Source organism: Sparus aurata, chromosome 3 (genome assembly GCF_900880675.1).
Source record: "Sparus aurata chromosome 3, fSpaAur1.1, whole genome shotgun sequence".
Taxonomy (NCBI): Eukaryota; Metazoa; Chordata; class Actinopteri; order Spariformes; family Sparidae; genus Sparus; species Sparus aurata.
Window position 1 is genome coordinate 3111247 of NC_044189.1, and position 21767 is coordinate 3133013.

Here is a 21767-nt window from a genome sequence, read left to right on the forward strand (position 1 = left end):
TGTTTAAGCGTATGGCCACATTCGTGGTTTTGGCCGAACCGTCATATGATGTTTCATTGATGGCTTGGCAAACTTCTGGGATAGTTTTGCCCTGACCTCATGTTGTCCAAAGAAGGAGCGGGGGCCGGCGTCTTGGGTTATTATCAGTGACCATAAGACGTTATTGACCATGTCCACTTGAACGTCCAGTCTTGCGAGAACATCGCATATCCGACATAGACTTGATGTGGCCAGATCAGGAATGACCAGAAAGAGATGTGTCAGACTTCTTTGGTTCCACTGCACCTTTAGTGCGCAGACACCCTCAGCCATCCAGGTTGACTGTGGTACTGGGTCTGAAGGGAAGCGGAAAGTTTTATGTACAAAGCAAATGTTTGGGTCATTTTGCATCAATGTCTCGTACAACTTCCGGCTGATGGCCGATTTTTCGGCCCAGAGGGCCAGGACCACATCATCGATGTGGGCGTCCTCAAGCTTAATGCCGCCTACGACCTGTGGGCAGACGTCGTGCATTGCAGATGAGTCTGCCAAGGAGCACAAGAAGTTATCTCGGGAAGCCAAAGCTTCTCTTCGGGGCCACATCAAGGATGTTTGACCCTTTTTGTTTGTCTCTGTCGCTTTGCTGGCCTCTGCCGTTAATCGCTGGCCCGATAGAGCCTCGGGGGCCCGCGGCATTTGCGTCCAGCCTGTAGCATTGGGCTTTAATAACCCAAGGAGCGTCAATGGGAAGAGGTTCGCGAACCTGGGCCCAAATTTTCAAGCGTTTAAAGTCAATGAGCGGCTCAAATCGGTTGAGAAGGTCTTTACCTATTAGAAGAGGGGATTGAGTCAAAAGGAGACACATACACGGGGTGTACGAGATTCATTGGTCCAATAGTGAAATTAATCACTGCCCGAGTTGTCAATGTGGTACCTGTGGGTGAGTAGGGTTGGATTTCAAGCGAGCACTGCTGTAGCTTCAAGTCCCGGTTGGCTTGGTGTGCTAGCGCTCTTAGCTTATTGAAGAGTCCTGGTGACATCAGGGTCACATCTGCACCCCGTGTCGAGGAGCGCTTCATGTTCAAGTTCGTTTTCGAGCGTGGCAGAAAGGTAAAATTTATGTGCGACCCCCTTTTCCTTGAGGTTACCCAGAAAGTGGTGGAAAGGTGGCTCTCCCTGGAAAAATTGGCGGACCTTTAGTGGGAGGAGTCTCGTTTGCGTTTAGTTGGACCACTAGGACTGCACTAGAGGTGGAGTCTTTATGCCCCTGGCCCGGTTGTTCCGGGGTGTCATTCTGGACCCCTGGACTCGGGTCAGGGGACAATGCGGGCTCAGGTTCATCAAGATCATGACCCCCCTCCTCCTCCACCCCCACGTTGGGTTGGCAGGAGGAGGTTTCTGGAGGGGAGGGAGCTGACTCCTCAGGGGCTGTTATGCGAGTAACCACTGAGAAGAGGTCAGCTTTCTCCTTGTCCTCTTTGCGCACCTGTTCGATCACTCTCCGAATCGCGTCTACGTCTTCTTTGTTTATGCCAGATCGGTCTGGCCTACTGTTGACATGACCGCTTTTCCCGATTTCTTTCCTATCGGAGGGGTTCTGGTGTCGAGTTTCATTAAAACCATAATTTCGAGGTTCGCGCCTGTCAGGCTCTCTGTTGTTATAACTCCGATTGCCCTTCCACTGGTTAAAAGGACGCCGTGTGTCACGAGAGTCGGAGAAGCGGTAATTTGATCCACCTCTTGGGTGGTCGTGACCGGCAAACCGGGGCTTTTGCGGGTTGTCTCTGATCTGAATCGGATCGGGAGTATCCTCGATCTATTGGAGGTTTGGGAAATTTAGAGGAGGTTGCGGCGGACTCGGGTGGTTCGGCATTTGGTGCTCCTTCTAACTCCAACGGCGGGCCTTTGGAGGACACGCTTAAGATGTTTGTTTCAGGGGTTTTGACTAGAGCCTGTCTTTGTTTATTGAAACCTTTCGTAGCCATCTCACGTAGTTGTCGGCTAGTGAGGGTCTCGGGGCAGGCCATGACACCTAGATGGTGACTAGTTGAGGGATGGAGGTTTTGCACGAACAATGACTTAAAGTGCAGCTCCTCCTCCATCTCTGTCTCATTCTTGGGCCCGAAATAGGCTTCGTGGAGTCTCTCATAGTACTCTTGAGGGGATTCTTGCCTCCCCTGCTTGACAGTCAAAGCAGCAGTTAGGCCTGTTTTTATCGTATAGCTCTTAAACTCATCTATCAGTGCCTTACTGAGGATCTCATAATTGTTTTTGACACGGGGGGGTCTGTCGGTCGATGAATTTATTGACTTTCTGACTAGAGGTCCCTCTAATTAGATAAAGTCTGTCGTCGACGGTGGCATCTGGGAATCTTCCCAGATAGAACTCAATGTCTTCTAGATACGCTTTGGTATCATTTTTACCGCCTGCTTTGGGTTCATAACGGGTTATGTTTCGTGCGATTTTGTCTAGATCCCTGTCGGAAGGGGCTCGAGAGTGATGCACTCTTGAGACAGAGAGTGGCTGAGGGGAAGAAGACCTTTTGCCTCGGTCACCCAGATCCCTATCGGTCCGAGTGCGAGCACCGGGATCTATTGGTGACATAGCTCCTAGAGACAGGTCTAGTTGGGCGCCCCTGTCATACCTGTTTCCTTTGGCTTCTTCACTCGCGTGGGCCCTGGCGGGCGCCTTTGAAAATGAGTTATACTCAAGGGAATGTTCTAGTTCCCTTTTTACTTTATCAAGCTCTCTTTCTTTCTCTCTTTTATCGAGTTGGAGGTCATGGAGCTGCTCTCTAGTTTCTCTTAGCTCTCTGTTTGCGTCGTGACGGAATTGATTTTCATTTTCTCTGGCTTTCTCCCAGACTTGAAGCTTAAGCTTCAGGTCCTCAATTTGCTCTGTTGCGCTTTCAAGTTCGCGGCTAATATGGTCAGCACGTTGGGTCGTTACTGTGAGCTCATATTCGGTTTTATCGAGCTCCGCTCCTTGAGCGCTGAGGACTTGTTTTAGGTCTGCGTGTTCGTCCTGTAGTTTAGCATACTCATCCCCTTGTGCTTTTAGTTGGGACTCCACCTGGCTAATGTGGCCATCGGCCTTATCTAGGGTCTCTTTTGTTTGTTTTAAAGATTCATCTGATTTGTTTAAGGCCTCATTTGCTTTAGTTAAGGATTCCTTGATCTCCTCACATTGCTTCTTAAGGGCTTTGTTTTTTGTTCTCCTGGTGTCTATTTCAATTGATGCTTGTTGTAACAGTTGGTCGCTGTGTTTCTGCTGTGCCAACATCACTACAAGCAAGCTCCCCATCATTTTCTCTTTGTTTTTTCCTTTGAGCTCTTCAGTTAGAGCCTGACATAAAAGGGCATCCATCATCCCTGGTAGCTCACTAGTGTCGGTTTTTCGGACCATGTCTGCATAATCGGGTAGCAGGTCTGAAGTGAGTTCTCTTATTACAGCCTCCAAGCTGTTTAAAGCACCCTTTGAGCCCCCAGCTTTGGGGTCGTCAGTTCCTGCCATGGTTTAGCCTAGGCTTTTTACAACAAAAAAAAAAATTCTAGAATTCAAAACCAAAAATTCAAAAAAAGAAATTTAAAAAAATTAAAAAAAATTAAAAATTTTGGAAATTTTTTTTTTTTTTTTTAATTCAAATTTAAAAAAATTAATAAATTGTTTAATTTAAAATGTTAATTTAAAATTTCAATTCAGATCCCAATTCAATTTTATGCAAGTTGTTTATTTTATTTATCTGATCTGAGCCTTTAATTTGAATTGTTTTTAATAAAGAGTGGAGCTTGCTTGGCTATTTAATTCGAAGTTCAAACGGTGGGGTCTAAAGTTTAAAAGTCTGAAAGCCGGTGTTTTAACACACAAGCTAAAGTATTTAATCTGACTGTAAAGCTACTTTGATATTAGTTAACACCTTAATTGTTGGACTGGCATACGTGGAGCATATGTCAAAATCAAATTTCGAGGATTTCAAAGAAATTAAGGTTTAATCAAATTTAGGTCAGGGTTATCCAATGAGTAAATTCCAATTTAATTATTTGATTTCCTTGTGGATTCACTTGTAGTAAGTATGGCAGTAACAAAGGCCTTAATACTTCAGTTTACCAAGTTAATGTTTAAGAGTTTAGCCAGTTAAACTAAAAATCACAGTCCCATTAACCAAGTCAATCCTCAAAACAGATTAATTAAATGTATTTGTTGTCATCACAATCTTTCATTAGTGATAAAGATAGAATTTGTTTCCAGGGAGTCAAGCACAGAGAGAGTTATTCACACATTGAGATGTCTTCCTACAGTTCCAACAGCAGATGGCGTTATTCTCGCAACTTGGGACGCTTTGCTCTTTTAAACAGCAGAGGCGCTATTTTCACAATTTAGGACGCTTCGTCCCTTTTAAACAACAGAGGGCGCTGTTTTCACAATTTAGGACGCTTCGTCCCTTTTAAACAGCAGAGGGCGCTGTTTTCACAATTTAGGGTGATTTACCCAGGTTGAGCAACAGGGGGCGCTTATCGTTACTTCTTGGGTGAGTCGCGCAACAATAAAAGAAGTTAGGAGGCGGGCTCTTTAGCTCCTCCCACTGATATACTCCCCTCAGGGCAGAGGAGTCTGATTCACTGTGTTCTGGTCTCTGAGGAGAACACTTGCATGCACAAATTGCAGTAACAGCAGCAACAGCAGTAGCGGCAGAATTTCACTCTTCCACACAATGGCAGCCTTTGGGCGCGGCGGCCACAAGCACTTGCATTTCACAAGTAGTTTTTCAAACAACTTTGGTAACTTTTACCTAGCAACAAGCAGTTTATCCACTTACTTTGGATTTCACAGTTTGGCTGGTAGAGGGTCTCTGCGCCTCTCTTTTATCAGCCAAAACACACTGTCTTCCTGACAGGATTGTTGCCACAGCCAACAATTTTGGTATTACACTACACAGAGTGATACCTTTACGCACAACCTCTCACTGATAATACAGCTGTTCCCCACTTGGTTAGCAACTCCAAGTTTTTTAGGGAACGCGAGGGTCTGAGTCCATTAATGTCCCTGTCGGCGCGCAGCGGATATTAATAAAACTTCAGGAACGATCGTCCAATGCTGTCGTCGCGCAGCCACTGGATCTCGCCCAACCGGTTCAATTCAAGTGTACAGCGACACTTATGCATGCAAAAAGGTCATGGATCTGGTTACCAGCATCCAGACAAACAATAGCGCGCGGCTGCTTTGGTCAGTCTTTCAATTCACTGATCTGTTTACCAGCAGATTCTGGTTAATTCCAACATGCAGCGATGTTGGAGAGCTCTTAATCACTCACGAATGACTCAGCATCCGTGCACATTAATTTCGTTTCGAACAGCACAATCACGGCTCCGCGGAGTTTTATGCTCACACACAATTCAGGTTACATATGCAGTTAAGAATATATGGTCAAGTATCGCATTAAATCACTCAGTACACCGTCAAGTGGCATTAAACAGCCTGGGTTCTGATTATTACAACCAATGTTTTATCTGTGCACATTCATTTAATGTGGGAAAACGTGGTTTTAGGTGGCCTCACACGGGGCACCATATAAATATGTAGGAGACACTACTTTGATAAAAAGGGTTAATTAATTGCTGGTAATCAATTGTACTTTAGACGGGGCACCACCTCCGATGATTCTCTGTGCGACTAGCTCGGAGGGAACTAGCCAGAATATTAACTGTCCAAGTTTGGCTTGAACACAAAAGATCAGTCTCGAATTGATCTGTTGAATTTCAATTTGCTCCTATTCTGAAGTCATGAATTCTTTCCACTATACCGTCGGTTTCCCACCTCAAATTAAAAGAGCACAGACAACGACATGCGGTTAAATATGTTTATTTACTAAATAAATGCAGAATAAAGGATGTGAAATAAAAATTCAAATATGTGACAATATTAACAGAAATTGTGAAATAAAATGAGGACAAGATGAATTCTAAACGATGGTGGGTTTTAGTGTAAGTAACCGGTAATTTATCACTACGAATTAATGTTTATTCTATTGAGGCGATATGGCGAGGTCTTTGAATTTGTGAGATATATCTATATATATTCGAAGCTTCCACAAACACCAACTCTGATCTCATTCGAGTGTGACTCTTGTCGTGTAAATGTTTAGCCTACTTTTATTCGAAGAGCGGGATCCCGGACTCTGGACGGCCGGGAGAAGCTTCGTCTCTGTGCAGGGAGGCGGCGGCGGTTTCAGAGCCGCTGGAGAGCGATGCCGTCTCGGTTCACCTGAGGACAGCTCCTGGCCCAGCAGTGTTCTTGCTTGTGTGCGCTGGAGGCGGTCGGAGACGATTGGATGCTCTTTCTCCTCTAGGCTGTGGATTTCTTCACGGCTTCTTGAGCAGTTAACTGCACCGACTTGTAATAATCACGAGTTCTGGTCAGAGTCTCTTTCTTGAGCTGATATTGCGGAGCTCCGAACATATATCGATTAGGTCTTTGTACAAAAATAACGGGGAAAGAAACGCTGGCCTGGCGAGTCCGTCTTAGTTACTTAATACAAAAACAAAAATAGCTTTTCTGGCTTACTGAGTTGCAATACTTGGCGATATAAAAGAATACAAAAAGGATTAATCTCGTTCTCGCTTTGATTTTGGAAAGAAGTTATATTCAAAATAACTGCGCGTTTCTTGGTAAGAGTTCTGGGAGCAACTCAAATCTCCGGAGAAAAAGTCCGGAGGCGCGAACAAAGCAAAGTACGGAGATTAAGTTTGAGAATTATAAGTGTAAACGCGTTGTAGAAAAGATTAAACAGGTAGGGTTACGAAAAAGAAGAAGAAGCAGAGAGTGACGTGAAGTCTGCTCTTTTAACACTTACGCTGAAGGCAGAATTGAGGGCGGACTGTCACGTCACTTCCTCCGGTGACGTCACGGCTCATATTACAGCTGATATTGCGAACTTATTACTTAAGGAAATATAATTAACGCTGTAACGTCTCAAGATCACGATCGACTTATTCACCTAAATCCACCATGGTCTTTACATCAACCTTTGTTACATAAACATGAAAAGAACATGACAGGAATTGCCTAATAAAGTAAAAAGGGGAGTCATTGGTTATAACAAGACCCCCACACAATTGCATACGATTTTAGCAGCACTGATGGCTTAAAAACATTTCGAAAAGGTTCGCTTAACTTTCGGTACAAGAATATATGTTGGAGGTAGGTAATCATATTTATAAGTACAAATATAAAGTCCATTTGTGTCAGAAACTCTCCTCTTAACTATATCCGGACTTACCACTAGGTGGAGCTGTGGCTCCATCACACTTTCAGAGATTAAACCTGAATTTACTAACTGTAGTTTCCTTGAACTTAGAAAACAGGGGGAAAAAGTATGTTTGGGTTATCATCCAGCTGAGTAAGGATATTTTGTCCTGTAAAAGATGAGATTACATTAAATACCCTTTTAGCATTAAGACAGAAATCAAGGCTCTTCCTTTCTCCTGTTTGGAATGCAGAAAGACTCGGGCTGGGTTGAGTGTCATAATTCACACGTGTGGCACTTTGATGGCTCGTACCAGATGTGGAGGGTATCTGTTGATGACAAGTCTGGTATAACAAATTGGGACCTTGTTTTTCTCAGTGACCACTGCGCCCTGAATTATCAACAGCCCGTCAAAGTGGACAAAATCCAGATGTAAAAGGAGACCTTTCTGAGTCTCGAATGTCCAGTGTCCTGTTAGCATAGACCCTATATAAGTCAGGTAAGAGGGAACTTAAGGTGACAAATGGTCGTCTTCCCACTCTCAGCGGTAATCCTTTGGGGTCTGGCAACCCCCCTTTGTGAACTCAGCCAGCAGTCCCTTATCACAAGAAATGTTTATTGCCCAGCACATGTTGTTTAACCCACCATCAGAGTGTGAATGGAGGGAGGGGGAGGAAGAGAGTCAGGCCATTAGGGTGTCAGAGAAAGTGGATCAGAGGGGGTCTGTGTGGACCTGAAGATCGCGTCTCCTGTGATATAAAAGATGTTTAAAAAGGGACATGTTCCTACAAAGGTAATGAAATCTTTATTGTTGTAAAATGTTGAAACAGAAGCAAGAAGACATTAATGTTGAAACATGTTGAGAGAAAGAGAGAACAGAGAGAGAGCTGAGAGCAGTATGAGAGTAAAACCAGCAGCAGAGTCCCAGTGAGTCAGGTCAGGACTGGGAACACTGGTCTCTCCTCAGTGTCTCTGAGACTGGAGTCTGGGAGCCCTGGGTGGCCTCACAGGTCACAGAGCCCACCTTCCTCCACTGGTCTGCAGGGAGCCTCAGGGTGCTGCTCCAGCTGTAGCGGCCGTCCTTCTCCAGCACCCCGGGGCTCCTGCTCTGCTCCCAGCTGCTGCTGCTGCTGCTGCTGCCGTCCACCTTCCAGGACAGACTCCAGTCTGAGGGGAAGCCCTTGTTGGCCAGACACATGAGCGTGGCCTTCCCCTGCTGCAGCTCCTCACTGGAGGGGGGCAGCACCGTCAGGGTGGGACGGACATCACCTAGGAGACACCAATCAGCTTAGAGGACAGGGACCACACTGCTGTCAATCAACCAGCAGACACTGGGACACCTTCACTGTGTGAGAGTTGATTTAGTCCTTTAAGGAGTTTCTGTCAGATGGTGTTTCTGCTCCACCAGTCACTCACTCACACATTGTTTCACTTCCCTTTAAGAAGCCTCTCATGCATATCAGCACAGAGAGAATCATCAAACAGAATGAGCTGAAATATATCAAACTACACTGGAAATAAAAGACATCAAACTTCCTGATTACAATCAGACAAAACCTGAACTATATGTGACTTTAAAATATTCAGTGGACACATACACAAATACAGAAAATGAACCAACCGCAATCAAATGTTGGACAAGAGGAGCGTTTTGAACACTGCTGTCATTGAGGTGAAGAATTACATCTCCTCTTACAAAACATTTGTAAAACAGGTTTACAGTTTTATCTTTTCTACACTTCAGGCTGTTTAAATGTCACTTTGACAGGAATGTTTAAATAGATAGATAGATAGATAGAATTACTTTAATGATCCCAGACTGGGAAATTATTTTGTTACAGCAGTAGTGGGTCCGCAAATAAAACATTTCATACATAAATAGAATCCAATATATACATAGTGTATATATACAGTGCACAGTGTGCTATAAACAGTAAACAATAATAATATATACAACAAAACAAAATATGCAAAATATACTATAACAGTAATAATATATACAACAAAACAGTAGAGAGACCAGAGTTCTCTGTCAGGCAGAGGTGAGAGAGTTGTTGTATAAAGTGATGGATTGTGGCAGGAAAGATTTCTTGTATCTATTGCTACGACAGCGAAGCTGAAGCAGCCTTCCGGAGAAGGTGCTCCGCTGTCTGACCAGTGTGAGTTGGAGAGGGTGGAGAGGATTATCCATGATGGATAACAGTTTTTTCAGTGTCCTCCTCTCCACCACAGCCTCCAGAGTGTCCTGTTTGCAGCCAATCACAGAGCCAGCCTTCCTGATCAGTTTGTTGAGTCTGTTGGTGTCGCTGGCTCCAATGCTGCTTCCCCAACAAACCACAGCAAAGAAAAGTACACTGGCCACCACAGACTGATAAAAGATCTCCAACATCTTGCTGCACACGTTGAAGGATCTCAGCTTCCTCAGGAAGTAAAGTCTGCTCATCCCCTTCTTGTAAACAGCTTCAGTGTTAGATCTCCAGTCCAGTCTGTGGTTGATGGTAACACCCAGGTACTTGTAATCCTCCACCGCCTCCACATCCTTTCCCAGAATGCACAGAGGTTGGAAAGCCGTCTTCCTTTTCTTCCTGAACTCTCTCACCATCCCTCTGGTCTTGCTGATGTTCAGCCGCAGGTGATTCTGTCCAGTCCACTCCACAAAGTTGTCCACCAGTGCCCTGTACTCCTCCTCCTGTCCCTCACTTATACACCCAACAACAGCCGAGTCGTCAGAAAACTTTTGCAGGTGACACGACCCGGTAAAAAATTAAAGAAATGTTTAGTAAAGCTGCTCTGAGTTAGCCTCCATGATAAAGGAGGAGAATTAAAACATGAAGACTAAAAGTGTCGAAATTAAAACAAGATATATTTATCTGCCTCAAACATCCAAAACATGATATTAAGATGAAATCACAGTATTTTAGGAGGGATTTGTGCAGAAACTTACTTCCAACATCCAGTCTGGTTCCTCCACCAAAAGTCCACCACAGTGATACAAACTCATTGAGCCGCCGTACAAAAACCTCTGACTGTAGAGAGACACGGCTCTCTGACTTTGACACACTGAACTAAACCTACAAGCCCTCAAGATGCAACTTTACTATTAAAGTTGTAAATAATATTTTTTTTTTACTGTCTTAATATTTTATATTCATGGCAATAAGTCTTTAGATACATATTTCTGAAGCAAACTTTTTCTCCTGATAACAAATATTTGTGAAAAAATTAATCACTAATTTGAAAAAATGACTATTTTGCTTGTAATATGAAGGGAAAATAAAATAGTGCCTGAAATAATAAAAACATAGAAACATTTGACTTACTTCCAACATCCAGTCTGGTTCCACCACCGAACGTGTACCACACTGATACAAACTCATTGAGCCGCCGTACAAAAACCTCTGACTGTAGAGAGACACGGCTCTCTGACTTTGACACAAACACACTCAACAAACACGTTCCCAGTTTACCCAGTTTATGTTATAGTGGTTGATTATAATGGTTTAAGTGTTAAACACAGACTCTAAATGGATGAATATGTATTTAACCTTTTTATTGTGGGATGTCAAACTTCTACAAGCAAAATTAATTTGTCTTTAAAAGTAAATTAATTCAAACATTTCAAAATAAGAGCTTTTCAATAACTCCAGCTAATTGTAACTAATTATCAGAAAAATGTTCATTGTAGATTATGATTTGAAAAAAACACTAATTTACAAATATTCTATCAACAAAGAGTCACAAAATACTCTGAAGAAAAGTTGACCATCAACCTCAAACGAAAGACACATACAAATGAGCTCTGACACATTCCTAATCAATAATCTGATCCAGTGATTGATCCATTGATAACCAGCATGATGAGAGTAATCCAAGTCCCTGTTGGAGTCAGTCAGAGCATTTCCATAGAGAGCCACTTTGCATCAGCAGCACCATGCTCCAGTGCTCTGGGAGAGTTTATAGTCCTGAGAGTTGAACACTGGATGACTGACAGCTGTCCTTCATGACAACAGAAGACACAGAAATCCTCCTCATCAAAAACATGACTTTGATCTGCGTCCTCATCTGGACTCTCCTCTGCTGCTGCTTCACAGGTAAAGTCCAGAGAATCAAACTCCTCTCCTCTATCAACATCCGTCCCTCTGAAATGAAGCCCACAAAACCATGATGCTGCTTTATGTTTTTGTCTCTGTGTCCTCAGAGTCCAGAGGTCAGATCACAGTGACTCAGCCTGGAGCAGTGAGCTCTGCTCTGGGAGGCTCCGTCACCATCAACTGTAGGACCAGTCAGGATGTTTATGTTTACAACAGTAACCACTATTTAGCCTGGTACCAACAGAGAGATGGAGGAACTCCTAAACTTCTCATTTACACTGCTAGCACTCGAGCATCAGGGATTCCAGGTCGTTTTACAGGCAGTGGATCAAACTCTGCCTTCACTCTGACCATCAGTGGAGTTCAGGCTGAAGATGCAGCAGTTTACTACTGTCAGAGTTTTCACTATCCCAACAGTCAGCATGTGTTCACACAGTGAAAAACCGTCGTACAAAAACCTCCCTCAGTCAGACTGAACAGAAACTGAAATGACTACTGCAGCTGGAAGCTACTGCAGAGACTGATACACTTCACTGAGGACACACACACACACACACACACACACAGTTTTATCAAGCAGATTAATAATTTCCTCCATTGATGCTTTAACCATCATTAAAACTGTATCAGTAGAAGTTCAATGATAAACTTCTTTTTGGCAGAAAACCAGGTAATTCCTCCATCACAGCTTCTCACCATGAAACAAATGAAACAGGACCCAGTTAAACAAACAAAGATTGAACCAGAAACTTAGAGACAGAATTTAATAAGAAGCATGGCACACAACGACAACTAACAGTCTACCATTAATGATTTTCTTCCCTGCTCCTGATGTGAAGGCTTTTCCCACACATGGCTAATGGTCAGCAGCATCCTGAATAAAGTTTGGACAGCAGTGTCCTGCTCGTGATATATCAGTTTAGCCAGCAGCAACTAATTTTCAGCTCTGACCTGGAGAGCAGTAAATTCAACCATATGATGATGCTGATCTACACTTTGTAGATTTGGATTACTCATCTCAATTTCATAGATGTATCATTTAGTATAACTTATACAGAAGTGCAGATTCTTCTACACTTATGATGTAAAAGAACTGACGAAGCAAAGATGAGTAGTTTGAAAACAAGAGGATTCAAGCTAGATACGAGCAAATACCCTCATTGGACAGAATAATGTAGAAATACCAGCCCATCTCTAAAAGCCTGTTACCGTCCCTCTTGTTAGCAAAATTACCAAAAAGCATCCCCCTTGTTAACCTGCCATCACTCTCCATCTGCTAGCAGCAGATAGTGTGTGACAAATCACAAGCGGTTGCGATCAGCTCCGGCGCACAGTGAAGTAAAGACGGGCACAGCGGCTTGGCGATCCAGCTGCCCGGTTTATTTTTTACGAAAGCCGCAGCAAGCTGCACGGAGCAGATCGCACCAGCAGGAAGTCAGTGACACAGGAAAGGCATAAAGCATCGGGTCAATTGTCAAAATAAAACGCCCTGTATAGACTCCCAATTGTGTAAAAACAAAAAAAAAAATGACCAGATCAACAAAAGTTTGCTATTTATATTCTAAACACATAACTTTTTGTTAGCATTTCTAAATATGTTCAGAACATGGTGGCTTATGTTATGTTGCCAATTTTTGTGCTGGTTTATGGTTCAACCATTAATGAGGTAGCTGTTACATTTCCTGACACCAGCTATTTTATCCCCAATTGAAACGCACTCTGCTGGACAAACTATGTCATTACACCAATTTTTAATTACCCCAAGCATGTTTTTCTGCATTACACTTTTTAAATACAAGGTTTTAAAATCTTATAAATCAGCCGATAAATCAATAAAGGCAAATACCGATATATCGGTCGGGCTCTGCTATTTTGCACAATGTTCAATGTGTGTCCTTCAAGTTATTTAGATGGTAAAATATTCCAAGGGGTCATGTGGGTCATGTAACTTATAGGAACCCTGCTTGTAGTGTACTGTGAGAAACATGAGAAAACCCTGGCTGAATAAACTCAGTCCACTGCATAAAATTTAAAGGTGTATTTACTCATTACTTTAATACAGTTATAACAAGACAATTGTAGTGGGGAGATAAGGAAGATAACTGGATAAAATGGAATTGTAGAATTAGAAATGTCACGGTTATGGTTAAGGCGTCCTGCAATGTCCTTTGGGAGGTGTACACATAGGTGTGTCGCGGCAGGGTGGTGCTCCATTGGACCATCCCCCCTGTTAAAAAATAACAAATCACCTACTGCTGTTACCTGTGTAGTTGGGGTAAATCAAGACCCAGCTAATGTTATAGAATTACAGCGATGTTCTTAATCTCTTCAGTTTGTTTTAGTTTGGAAAAAGCACCTTGGAAACTGATAAATATACAGCTTATTAAGATATGCAAGAAAATTTGTCCACCAACACTGAACCCAGAAGAGAAGACTGATGTGAACACTTAGTGGTCAGGAGATAAACTGTTGCAACGCTTTCAATCATATGACATGATCCTCTTCTGTAGATGGAGTTACCCAGTTTTTTTTTTTTCACTCAGTCTTTGAAATGTTACTACATGGACTTGAGACAAAGACATCTGTCCAACTGTAACTGATAAAGACTTCTATGTTTTCTGGATCTGCCCAAAACTTCTGGTAGGAGTTTCATGAGCAAGAGATGTGAGATCCTCAACAACTTTTCCATCCTCTCCTGCAGGAGTGTATAAAGCTCCGTCGCTCTGACTTCATGGCTGAGGCACCCATTGTCCTGGGTGATGCCCAATTCCAACCTCTCCCTCCGTTAGACCCTGAGCCCCTGCATTCCCTCTCTCGCATCTTCCTCCTCCTCTCCTCAGGACAAGCATTCCTACTCCATGGAGAATTCCGCTGGGGGAAGCCTGTCTGGCAGGAGTGGCGGTGGTCAAAGTCTACACCTCCAACACCTGAAAGAAGAGTCAGCCGAGAGTTTCCCCGGAGAGATGAGGAGTTAGTAATTAGATATTCCTGACCTCTGTGAATTAAATTTGTTTCTCTGACTACCACCCACCTGTAATTTTATTCTTGGATGTATCAGACAAAACTCATTGGGAGGGTCCAGGTTGACATAACTGAAGCATTTCCATAGAGAGCCACTTTGCATCAGCAGCACCATGCTCCAGTGCTCTGGGAGAGTTTATAGTCCTGAGAGTTGAACACTGGATGACTGACAGCTGTCCTTCATGACAACAGAAGACACAGAAATCCTCCTCATCAAAAACATGACTTTGATCTGCGTCCTCATCTGGACTCTCCTCTGCTGCTGCTGCTTCACAGGTAAAGTCCAGAGAATCAAACTCCTCTCCTCTATCAACATCCGTCCCTCTGAAATTAAGCCCACAAAACCATGACGCTGCTTTATGTTTTTGTCTCTGTGTCCTCAGAGTCCAGAGGTCAGATCACAGTGACTCAGCCTGGAGCAGTGAGCTCTGCTCTGGGAGGCTCCGTCACCATCAGCTGTAAGATCAGTCGGAATGTTTTTGTTTGGGACTCACCGTGTTTAGCCTGGTCCCAACAGAGAGATGGAGAATCTCCTGAACTTCTAATTTCTGCTGCTAGCACTCGAGCATCAGGGATTCCAGGTCGTTTTACAGGCAGTGGATCAAACTCTGCCTTCACTCTGACCATCAGTGGAGTTCAGGCTGAAGATGCAGCAGTTTACTACTGTCAGAGTTTCCATATCATTAACAGTCAGCGTGTTTTCACACAGTGAAAAACCGTCGTACAAAAACCTCCCTCAGTCAGACTGAACAGAAACTGAACTGACTGCCGCAGCTGGAAGCTACTGCAGAGACTGATACACATCACTGAGGACACACACACACACACACACACACAAGCACACACACACATACACAGTTTTTTCAAGCAGATTAATAATGTCATACATTGATGCTTACACCACTAATTAAGTTGTATTAGAACAAATTCAATGACAAACTTGTTTTGGTAGAAAACAAGTTAATTCCTCCATCAGCTTCTCACCATGAAACAAATGAAACTGGACCTGGTTAAACCAAGATATTGTTATTTTTGGGCTGCTTCATCAAAGGTGTCGGCGTGTAGTTTGTTAATAAAAGCATCTGTGGAGGCAAGGCTGGGTGGAATGATCGAGCAATCTTTATTGAAATAGATCTCAAGCCTGCATCCGAACCAGTGTGTCCACACCCTGGTATTCACAAATCTATGGCAAAGTTATGCCCAATGCTTTGCCCTCTGCTCTACCAAAAATCCTCTCGAACCTTTTATTTTTGGAAATCTACAAGTTACCACCCCCCTTTCTCTGCCTGTGCGGGCCTTTTTAAAGTCCCTTCACCTTCACCTACCTACTTCTTCTAATTGGTCACTTTGATGGAGTGAGCGTCCATCTCTCCAATAGGCGACAGAGGACCTGGTTTGCCTCCCTGCTCATCTCCTGTTTTTGACTACTTTTATTTTGCCATTATATTTCACCTTCAAAACTATTTTTCTTGCCTTGTTTGGTGTCATTCTTTTCAGTACAACTTCATATGTGTAACTGTACAGTTATTCTTTCATTTTGACACACTGTATTAACACAATGGACCTAAAATAACAAAAAAACATAAAATCCGAGTAGGAAAAAGTTGTTTTGGTTTTTTTACTGTGAAAACACAAATATGTTTAACAAACCAATTGTATTACTTATAATGCAAATATAAATTGTGTTTTGTTAAATTTCTGCAGAAGTTCTTTTTAAATGTACAAAGTTATATGTAACTATTTACATTTAAATGCAGGCAATGCCTCAGGCTCAGGGATCCTCAGCTCCTTCCTGTTGCACTGCCTTCTCCACATTCAGCAGTCTCCTCATTGTTTTGACTCATTAAACAAAAAAAACGACTACACAACACACTACACCAAACACTAGATAACACACTAACTATACACTCCAAACACACTAAATGTCACAAATCTCTCAACTCTCAAGACTCACTATCACTGTCGCTGTAACTCTTCCGCCGTCCCTCCCACAACCTCCCCTGTTCCTCAGCAACCAAACCACGTGGTTTGCAGTATAATTTTGTGATTGGCTGGTGTGTTGCCTTTTTCCACCAATAGCAATGTCTTTTTTTGCTTGCAAACACTTCCTGCTTGCGGACACTTTTGTGAGAAAAGCCCGTTTTTACTGTCACTTCCTGGACCAAATGTGCAGCAAACGTGACAGCAACGTTAGCGAAAAAGTGTGCCCTACATAATATATCGTAAATCTGGTTTTACTTGGCCTATCAACACGATTTAAAAACTGGTATATAGTTTGAAACTCCAACACATAAAGTTGGAACCCAGACTCACAAAGGCTCCGTCTCGCTGCTACGCCATCTTAAATTGGTCACATGATTTTGATGCGCCGGCGCGTCATCAACCTCAGAGGACTAAATCTGTTGCTGTCACTCCTAACACCCTGAGAAAGTCTCTCTGTCCATCTGGGGGAATGTATTCTTGAACATCTCTTAACATCTGGCATGAGAGGCAAGCTCAGTTTTAGTACTCTGTAGAGACCACTTCCTTTAGCTAACCTTTAACACACACACACACACACACACACAAACAGAACTGATTAATGGCTCTGGGGGCCCTGGACATGTAAACCCCACTCTGGCCTCATTTCTTAACTCACCATCAGGATAACAACGTGTCACCATTAAATCACAGCTCAGAATCTGTAGGAAACACAGACACTAAAATATAACCATAAATGTAGAGACAGAATTTATTAGGAAGCATGGCACACAAAGAAAACCAACAGTCTGCCATTAACGATTCTTTGCCCTGCTTCTGAAGGCTTTTTCCACACATGGCTAATTGTCAGCAGTATCCTGAATAAAGTTTGGACAGCAGTGTCCTGCTCGTGATATATTGTTTTAGCCAGCAGCAGCTAATGTTCAGCTATGACCTGAAGAGCAATAAATGGAACGATATGATGAATGCTGATCTACACTTTGTAGTTTTGGATTACTCATTTCAATTTCATAGGCCTGTTTCATATTGGATAACTGATACAGAAGTGCAGATTCTTCTACACGTATCATGATTTGAAAGAACTTACCTAGCAAGGAGGAGTAGTTTGAAAATAGGAGGATTCATGCTAGATACAAGCTAAATGGGACACTATAACAGAATGTTTTCAAATATTTGCCTGTCCGAAGTATGCTAGATGAGGAAAATCAAGGCCGGTTGCTAGTCTAGAATTCTCAGGAGTTCTTTCCTCCTAGCACAGGTAGACACTGGGAACGAAAACTTTGTTTCAGTTTGAAAAAGCACTTTGGAAACGGATAAATGTGCATCTTATTGAGATATGCAAGAAAATGTGTCCATAAACACTGAACCCAGAAGAGAAGACTGATGTGAACACTTAGTGGTCAGGAGATAAACAGTTGCAACGCTTTCAATCCTATCACATGATCCGCTTCTCCAGAGGGATTTACCCAGTTGTCACTAAAATGTTACTACATGGACTTCAGAAAAAGACATCTGTCCAGCTGTAACTGATAAAGAGCTCTATGTGTTCTGGATAAGCCCACATGTCCAAAAGTTCTGATAGGAGATTCATGAGCAAAAGATCTGAGATCCTCAACAACTTTTCCATCCTCTTTTGCAGGAGAGTGTATAAGGCTCTGTCACTCTGAATGCACTGCTGAGACAACCACTGTCCCAGGCAATGCACACCTACAACCTGTCCCTCCATCAGATCCGTCATTTCCATTTCGGTGGAAGTCTGCAACTCCAAGTGCAGGGAAGAATCAGCCAAGAGTTTCCCCGGAGAAATGAGGAGTTAGTAATTTAGATGTTCCTGACCTCTTAGATTTGAATTTCTTTTACTAAATTCCACCCACCTGTGTGTTTATTCTTGGATGTATCAGACAAAACTCATGGGGAGGGTCCAAGTTGACATAACTGAAGCATTTCCATAGAGAGCCACTTTGCATCAGCAGCACCATGCTCCAGTGCTCTGGGAGAGTTTATAGTCCTGAGAGTTGAACACTGGATGACTGACAGCTGTCCTTCATGACAACAGAAGACACAGAAATCCTCCTCATCAAAAACATGACTTTGATCTGCGTCCTCATCTGGACTCTCCTCTGCTGCTGCTTCACAGGTAAAGTCCAGAGAATCAAACTCCTCTCCTCTATCAACATCCGTCCCTCTGAAATGAAGCCCACAAAACCATGACGCTGCTTTATGTTTTTGTCTCTGTGTCCTCAGAGTCCAGAGGTCAGATCACAGTGACTCAGCCTGGAGCAGTGAGCTCTGCTCTGGGAGGCTCCGTCACCATCAGCTGTAGGACCAGTCAGGATGTTTATTATAGCAGCCCATACCACCTGTTAGCCTGGTACCAACAGAGAGATGGAGAAACTCCTAAACGTCTCATTTACTTGGCTAGCACTCGAGCATCAGGGATTCCAGGTCGTTTTACAGGCAGTGGATCAAACTCTGCCTTCACTCTGACCATCAGTGGAGTTCAGGCTGAAGATGCAGCAGTTTACTACTGTCAGAGTTATCATGTCATCAACAGTCAGGGTGTGTTCACACAGTGAAAAACCGTCGTACAAAAACCTCCCTCAGTCAGACTGAACAGAAACTGAGCTGACTGCTGCAGCTGGAAGCTACTGCAGAGACTGATACACTTCACTGAGGACACACACACACACACACACACACACACACACACACACACACACACACACACACACATGTATTATCACTTACACTCATTATCAATCAAATGTGTGCATTCATCAAATCAAATTGAATGAAGATAAAAGGTCATTATAGACTGAAGACTGAACATATGAACAGATGATATGTTCTGATGAAGTCTTGACGAAAAGTCTTTGGTGCATCAACTCTGCAGGGAGATTTTAAAATAAAGGAACATCTGTCCTTAGCAGTAGCAGATAATTCCTCCACAAAATAAGAGGGCCAGGCATCACAAAAAACACAGGAACTATTTCACCCAAGCAGGCTCACTAACCAAGCAAGAATGAAACAAGCCATGAATATTTGAACAGAAATGCCATAATCTGCTATAAGATGAAACATGGTAGAAAGCATGACACCACAAACTTTAAGATGCTTAACTAATAGTTGATGACGGTTCTCAGTCATCCAGATTATGGTAAATCTAAATTCTGTATCGTGGTCCACTGGACTCGTTTCAGTTTGTTGAAGAAGTTTCATCTCTCATCCAAGACACTTCTTCAGTTCTGACTAACTGGAGGAGAGTTGCAGGGTTTTAAACTCTGTGGGGGAGTATCCTTACAGAGTTGTTAAGGACACATGTGAGCTCAGAGTTTCAGAGTCATTTGGGCCACTTGTGTGTTGTTGATCCAAGTGGCCTTCATGTGGGTCGTTAGGACTAGGTGAGCCCAGGTGTGAACGGTTGTTAAGCTGTCCAGTGAGGGAACTCAGTACAGCATTGTAGATGGGTCATAAGAAATGTCTTAGGCCACCTCCTCTGTTCATAGATGGTTGTTTCAGTTTGACATAGATGGATTATTTAACTCCTCTTTCAAACCCTCTGTCTTCTCTGGACAAGATGTTTACATTGTTGTCCTCGAAGGAATGATTATTCTACTTCAGATGTAAGTGGACAACAGAGTCTTGACCTGAGCAGTTGGCCCTCCTGTGTTGTGTCATTTGTTCATGGAAAGGTTGTTTTGTCTCCACAATGTATATATCTGTGCAGTCTTGGCTGCATTGAACAGCATAAACTTCATTACTATGACACCGAGTAGTGATCCGTGTCTGTAGGATTTCTGTTCACTTCAATGTTGATACATCTGTCTTCTTCAATGTGTACTGCACAGTCCAAGTAGGACAGACTGTCTCCTCTGACATCTTCCTGTTTGATCTTAATGTTATTGTCTGCAGCATTTATATGTTCTGGAAAGATTCCTATTTCCTTGCTCTGATTTTGACCCAATTGTCATCCACGTATCTGAAACAGTGGCTAGAAGCAGTTCCTGTGAAGGTAATCAAGGCTCTGCTCTCAACTTCTTCCATGTACAGGTCAGCCACTATTGGGGACACCGGTCAGTCTAACAAATAGTTCCTTGTTGCAAGTACGCTAGATGAGGAAAATCAAAACCAGCTGCTATTTTAGAATTTGCAGGAACATAGTTTTCCAGGCACAGGGAGACACAAGTACAACGAAGACAATGTTTCAGTTTGGAAAAGCACCTTGGAAACTCTGAACCCAGAAGAAAGTATTATTTAATGTTAACATGAAGGAATTATGATGGAGACTGTGAACCTGGTAAATTCTCAGAAATCCTCCTCATCAAAAACATGACTTTGATCTGCGTCCTCATCTGGACTCTCCTCTGCTGCTGCTTCACAGGTAAAGTCCAGAGAATCAAACTCCTCTCCTCTATCAACATCCGTCCCTCTGACATGAAGCCCACAAAACCATGACGCTGCTTTATGTTTTTGTCTCTGTGTCCTCAGAGTCCAGAGGTCAGATCACAGTGACTCAGCCTGGAGCAGTGAGCTCTGCTCTGGGAGGCTCTGTCACCATCAACTGTAGGACCAGTCAGGATGTTTATTATAGCAGCCCATACCACCTGTTAGCCTGGTACCAACAGAGAGATGGAGAAACTCCTAAACTTCTCATTTACTATGCTAGCACTCGAGCATCAGGGATTCCAGGTCGTTTTACAGGCAGTGGATCAAACTCTGCCTTCACTCTGACCATCAGTGGAGTTCAGGCTGAAGATGCAGCAGTTTACTACTGTCAGAGTTATCATGTCATCAACAGTCAGCTTGTGTTCACACAGTGAAAACCGTCGTACAAAAACCTCCCTCAGTCAGACTGAACAGAAACTGAGCTGACTGCTGCAGCTGGAAGCTACTGCAGAGACTGATACACTTCACTGAGGACACACACACACACACACACACAAACACACACACACACACAGTTTTATCAAGCAAATTAATAATTAACAAATAAACTTGTATCAGAACAACTTCAGTGACAAACTTGTTTTGGTAGAAAACTAGTTAATTCCTCCATCAAAGCCTCTCACCATGAAACAAATGAAACAGGACCCAGTTAAACAAACAAAGACAGAACCATAAAGTTTGAAACAGAATTTATGAAGAAGCATGGTGTAGCCCAGGTAAATCAGATCACAAAGGGTTAACTATTCTTAGCCAATCAGAGAGCAGGACTGCAGCAGCAGTGGACAGGTTAAGTGACACTAGTCAGTCACCTGTGTGACTCTGTGGGGAGAAGAGCTGCTGCTGCTGCACGGTAATCATACATGAAGTTAAACGGGAAATCACACAAAATAACATTATCAAATTAGAATGTAAACAGCCTGTATTTCTGTTGAAAGTTTCTAGATGTGTTGTGTGAATCGAGCCACGGTGAAATCTGCATAGCATTGCTGCATGACTTCTGAATTGGT

General features: G+C 43.0%; 5 gene segments (V, D, J or C); 4 read left to right on the forward strand and 1 right to left on the reverse strand.

Moving 5' to 3' along the window:
• Positions 1-8159: 8159 nt before the first annotated feature.
• On the reverse strand, positions 8160-10696 carry LOC115579279 (Ig kappa-b4 chain C region-like; the record flags this gene model as incomplete). The annotated part of the segment is given in 2 exon segments: positions 8160-8491; positions 10543-10696. Coding segments are annotated over 2 exon segments (486 nt in total), but the record flags the coding sequence as incomplete, so codon positions are not given.
• Positions 10697-11261: 565 nt separating this feature from the next.
• LOC115579280 (Ig kappa chain V region 3381-like) lies at positions 11262-11752 on the forward strand. The segment is given in 2 exon segments: positions 11262-11313; positions 11421-11752. Coding segments are annotated over 2 exon segments (384 nt in total).
• Positions 11753-14555: 2803 nt separating this feature from the next.
• On the forward strand, positions 14556-15046 carry LOC115579281 (Ig kappa chain V region 3381-like). The segment is given in 2 exon segments: positions 14556-14610; positions 14718-15046. Coding segments are annotated over 2 exon segments (384 nt in total).
• Positions 15047-18351: 3305 nt separating this feature from the next.
• LOC115579282 (Ig kappa chain V region K16-167-like) lies at positions 18352-18890 on the forward strand. The segment is given in 2 exon segments: positions 18352-18451; positions 18559-18890. Coding segments are annotated over 2 exon segments (423 nt in total).
• Positions 18891-20643: 1753 nt separating this feature from the next.
• On the forward strand, positions 20644-21134 carry LOC115579283 (Ig kappa chain V region 3381-like). The segment is given in 2 exon segments: positions 20644-20695; positions 20803-21134. Coding segments are annotated over 2 exon segments (384 nt in total).
• The last annotated feature ends 633 nt before the right edge of the window (positions 21135-21767 follow it).